Below are 5,670 nucleotides of genomic sequence, written 5' to 3' on the forward strand. Positions count from 1 at the left end.
CATGAACATTTGTCTACAAAACAAGATAAAGGATCGTGTTATGTCAGTTTCTGATAACAAAAAAAACAACTTAATATGAAATCACTTTTTACAAGTGACAGTAAGTTGAAGTTAACGGTTTTTAAATGTTTAGACTGAACTACTTTTTTTGGTCGTCTGTCTTTGTTCTCCTGTACAAACTCAATGATGCAAGAACATCAACATTGATCTACTTTAATTTGAGTTAACCATCCGGAGGACCACATAAAAATGACTTGGTGGACCTGATTTGGCCTTGAGTTTGACACGTGTTCTATATGGTAAGCTAATATTAAATGGTCTGGACTTGTGTTTGACCTTGATGCCCACTCTTGTATATTTACAGCTTACATTGCATTGATTAGCAAACTTATGCACAATTTTGAACCAATACAATATTAGGAGAAAACACTTGAAAACAACACAATAAAATATATCTATATCTATCTATATATCTATTAAACAAACTCGTTTTTGTAGCCATTTAAATTAGCCAGAATGACAAGTACTACCTCATAATTTGAGTCCAGCGTTAGTAGAAATGTAAATGCTTAGATCATTAGATCATAGATCAATGGAGCCAAACCCAATCACACTAGGGGCCACAATCGCTGTCTAAATTGTGGTTACTAAACTGTCTGCAACACTAAGTATGAGTCTGATTGATTTTCTTTCTTGGAGGATCAATATCTCCTAAGTATTTATTTAATCTGCCTCCTCTACCAAACACTCGCCAAAATTAATTTCCCTTCACATCAATGTTAATTAAAGGAAGTTTGTATAATTGTTTAACTTTATAGGTCACACTATTTTTATTTGTGCTGGCTTTTCCTTGATTTTCTGGAACTTCTGTATTGTTCTCAGTATTATTTTGACCTTTTAAGTAAATATTTTATTGAGTATTGTTTTGATTCTTTAAGCGCTGGAAAAGCGCTCTATAAATATGAAATACTTACTATCTACATGAATATCAATCTACTTTGATTTAGTCTAACGGCGGGCCATGCAAAATTGTTTGGCTGGCCATGAGTCTGACAGATGTGGTGAAGTAAGTGATATTAATAAATTGCCATAGACTTTTTTGAGGTGAAATAAGAGCTGAGCCAAAAAGCATTTATCATCAGTCATAGGTACCATAAAAAGACACCCGAAGAAGAGATGGAGGAGGTTTATAGAGACAGGGAAGTCAGGTGCTGTGTCACAAATCGCATACTACTCTTAGAATACTAGAAGTTAGTATGCATCAGTTTAGTGTACGGACTAACTAGTACGCAAATTCTCCACAGATAGTACGTCTCAAATCAAACACTGCTGCTACACACTAACCGGAAATCACATGACAGCTTCTTCTTCTACTTCTATTTAACGATGTTTCAACCAGCTGTTTGAACACTATCGTCGACACCTGCTGGCAGCACGTTTTTCAACTTTGGAAAAAGAAATAAAGAAAAAAATAAAAGAATCGAAATATTCACGAGATATTTAAGCTGGTATCAGCAGCGTAGACGTGTCATCCTCCTACTGCTGCGGCAAATGTAAGTATATGCATATACAGGCATTTATATATTACATAACTTCCGTTTAAAACGTCATTAAGATGGCGGCTGTTTAGGGTGGTTAGTGTCCATCGAACCATGCTCAGTTTTGTGGGCGTGTTAGTACGCCAATTTAGTGTGCATGGCGTACTAAATTTTGCATACTAAGAATTGAGACGCACTAACGCACTAAAAATACTAACTTTGAGTACGCTAGTATGCGATTTGAGACACAGCATTTGTCTATTTTTTCCATATGTTGCCCCAGCAACCTAACACTGGACAAAGATTGAAAAACATTTTTTTTAAATTAAATAATGATTATTATGCTTATAACTTAGACTTGAATGCAACGAATAAATGTTTCAAAGTCTTCAGACTGTTGTCATACATATTTGATGACGCTCACGCACCATTGTTGATACAGTGTATATTCCACGGCTCTCTAACAACACAAAAACCATGCCTCGGTAACAGCCGCCCATCGCAGCCGCTCTCCGTGCGCCTCGCACCGATTGGCCGAGCGGGCTTGAGTGGCGCCTCCCCGGCCGCCTCTCATTGGCGCAGCGGCGACGGAGCTCCGGTCTCTGGGACCAGTGGCGGCCGAGCTGCGGGCGGAGCTCTCCGTGGTCCTTAAAAAGCAAAGCCGGAGCGGCGAGGACTGAAAGAGGCACGACCAAGAAGGGGGAGAACGAAAGCGAGAGAAGAAAGAGTGACAAGTGTCAAGAGAAAGTGGACAGCAGGATGGACCGTCAGGATATTTAACAGTGATCCAGGGGAGCGCACAGGTGCGTAAAAACGCACGGCGGGGTTTACCCTTTTTTTTTCTTTTCAGGTTCTTTCACATTCCATTAGAGTTAAAGAGTGATGTGCCAGTGGATCATTGATCGTGTTAGTGCAGTCACTCGATACTGAGTGTTGACATGTGCTCTTCCAGACACAGCAGCCCATGCCTCTGCCTTGCATTGATGGGAAACCAACTGGACCGGATCACCCACCTCAACTACAGCGAGCTGCCCACGGGGGATCCGTCCGGGCTGGAGAAGGACGAGCTCCGGGTCGGCGTCGCCTACTTCTTCTCAGACGAAGAGGAGGAGTCGGAGGACCGCACTCCGTCCGACTGCGGCTTCGGCAAGGACCACAGCCCGGGCGAGGATGGACCCTTCTCGGTGGGCGAGGTGGAGTACACGGCCTTCTGCGCGCAGGAATGCATCTTCTCCAAACTCCGCGAGACCGAGGACTTGAGCCTGTACTCGGGTAAAAGTTTGCTGACCATGTGCAAGCCGGGGGACCTGGTGGAGCTTGTGGCCCCAGCGCAGCCTCCGCACTGGGTCATCTACGAGCACCACGACCGGGTCATCCACCTGCACCAGGGGGGGATCCGCAAGGACAGCCTGCTGGAGCTCAGCAGCGGGCGCCACGGGAGGATAGTCAACAACCGGTACCGGTATCGACCGCTGCCGCCGGACCTGGTGATGCAGAACGCCGTGGGGCACCTGGGTCTGAACAGCGGGGAGATCTGCTGGACCAACTCTGAAAGTTTTGCAGCCTGGTGCCGGTTCGGGAAACGGGAGTTCAAAGCCGGTGGCGAGGCGCACTCGGCGGAGCAGCAGTATTTCCTAAAGGTGCACCTGTCGGGCAGCGGCGTGCACGCGCTCGTGTTCCGGAGCCTGGAGGACATGATCCGGGAGAGGAGACGCGTGGACGCGAGTGGAATTCTCAAAGAGTTGTCTTTGGTTAACGGGAACAAGGAGTGATCACGGATTCTGTTTGATATCCTCCCCTCTCTCTCCCTCTCTCTCCCCCCAACACCACCCCTCTTTTTTTGCGCGCACACAAACAAGCACACCGAGGACCTGTTGGGGTTTGGATACGACGACACCACATGGTGGCTTTTCCTTTAAATACCGCGAGATCGCAGCCATATAAACAGACAACGCCCCTCACTATTTCAGAAAACACCACCACCACCACCACAGAGCATCTTACAACGGGCCTTTTACGCACTTGGTGCCATTGGGGAGGACGGATTCCCTCTCGGGTGAGGGGGTGGCCAGGGAGGGGAGGGGGGACTGGAAGGACCTGGGATGGCTCGGACGAGAAGTCTCCCTTCTATTTTTTTACTGTTAGCTTTAAGAACTGGACTGAGCGGAACAAAAACACGTTGCCTAAACAAAGCATTTTTTGGCTTGTTCGAGCGCCCTCTTTATCGCCATATCAGAGTATTGTTCTCCCACAATGCTTCATGTTGCTCCACAGCACTATCAAATGTATTCATACATTGATTCTATTCCCTTATTTTTGTATTTGATTTAAGTGGCTTTAAATCTGATCTCTTCTGCTTTTTTGATTGAAAATAAATGGAGGTTTGAAATAAGACGAGGCTGTTGACTGTGGTCGAGGAGGTTGGTTGTTATTTTGTTCACACTTTTAAAAAAGGCGAGGGTGGTCATGGTTACCAGCTCATCTCCCACTCACCAACGGCTCCCATACTTGCAGGGATGTATGAATTATTGATGTTTCAGTGCCTCCTGACCTGCCTACAGCTAAATAGACTTCATATATCTGCAGCGTATTTGAAGGCGATGAAATGGTCATCTGCATCAAGGTTTTATGAAAAATCCATATTGGATCAAGGAGATACAGTAGAGAGGCTGCAGTCGGGAATCAATGGGGAGGTGAAGGACTCTGGCCAGGGGACGTATTTCTTACGGCCATTATCCCCAGGATGGTGATGGAATGTGATGGAATGTGTTGCCTAGAGGAGTATTTTAAAGCATTTAGTGAGACACAAATATTAGTCCACGCTTCTCTCTAGCTTTTCTTAAAAATGTTCTGATGCAACAATGAGTTGTAGAGGTTATCTAGAGATTATCCAAACACCAGTCTGCCTTTGGAAAAAACATCATCACACTTAATGATGCAGGAAACCAAAGATTATTAATATTTTAAAGAAGATTCCATGTGCTTTAGCGCACTCGTCTTTGTCTTATTTCTTTATAGAATGATGACAAAATACTCTATTTGCTGTATTTACATGCCTAGACTTTCTTATTTGGGACATGTTTACTTAAAGTGTTCATCCCAAAATAATCTGTGATCACACCAAAGTGTGTGTATAAGATGCCAGACCAAACATACTTCTCTGTGACATTAGCTGAGCTACTTTGGTCAACATATATTAATTAAAAGGGTGTGATGTTATAGCTGAAAACAAAACAAAGCGGCCAGAAATATATACCTTTAGCTAATACATGTAGCCATTAGCATTGTGTTAATATTCAGCAGCAGAGAAGAAAGTGTGAATTATGTTTGAAAAAATATACCTTATCTTCTATACAGTTATTCAATCTGTACTGAAATCTAAAATGACCGGAATATGGGATGAATAAAGGTGTCAACATGTCTTATTATCATTACATCTGGTTCAGCATGTGCCGATGGCTCTAAAGGTATGTTGGCGTGAGAATCTCTTACCGAAAAATCGACAACAAAGAAAACAATATATTGAATTCATTTGTCCACATGATTGTCAGAAAGACGTGTGATTTATATGCACCCATAGAGAAGTGACTACACAAGCAGAAGCATTCTTTTGTTCCTACGTGTGTGTGTCTATTGGTTTTCCTGTGACGTCACATGACTGTTTACACGTCGAGCAGGTTGGTCCACATCTGCTCACCGACGTTTGTATGAGGTGAGCAACATCGTGAACTTGTTTAAAGTGACTCAGAACAATGAAATAAGCTCAACTCTGACTCACTATCATTCCTCAATGAAGTTAACATTCCATTAGGTGAAGTAACCAGGGTTAGCAATAGCAGGTATCAATGTTTTTTTAAGATTTTGCTTTCACTGGTGGAAAAAAAAACACATTTTTCAGTCTGATCAGTCTCAGGAAGCGAAGTGGCTTTCAGTGGATATCTTCAGGGCTGGTCTGTTTGGATGCTGAGCTCTAATTTTAGGGCCTATCTGTCTCAGAGTTGACAAAAATAACAAAGCCTCCAGTGATTTGGTTAGATACGGCTGAGCGGAGTGTAGACAAAGACTCTACGTCACGGCGAGTGTGTGTGTGTGTGTGTGTGTGAGGGAGGAAGAAGCAGCAGGGATGTTTTGT

General features: G+C 43.6%; 1 protein-coding gene across 1 annotated transcript; it reads left to right on the forward strand.

The window, feature by feature from the left end:
- The first annotated feature begins 2,208 nt into the window (after positions 1-2,208).
- lratd1 (LRAT domain containing 1) lies at positions 2,209-3,932 on the forward strand. Its single transcript, XM_087778832.1, has 2 exons — positions 2,209-2,341; positions 2,491-3,932. Exon 2 carries the CDS (start codon positions 2,522-2,524, stop codon positions 3,308-3,310), a length of 789 nt encoding a protein of 262 aa, XP_087634958.1. The 5' UTR covers positions 2,209-2,341; positions 2,491-2,521; the 3' UTR covers positions 3,311-3,932.
- The last annotated feature ends 1,738 nt before the right edge of the window (positions 3,933-5,670 follow it).

The sequence above is a fragment of the Callionymus lyra genome, chromosome 17, assembly GCF_982586985.1.
Source record: "Callionymus lyra chromosome 17, fCalLyr1.hap1.1, whole genome shotgun sequence".
Classification (NCBI taxonomy): domain Eukaryota; kingdom Metazoa; phylum Chordata; class Actinopteri; order Syngnathiformes; family Callionymidae; genus Callionymus; species Callionymus lyra.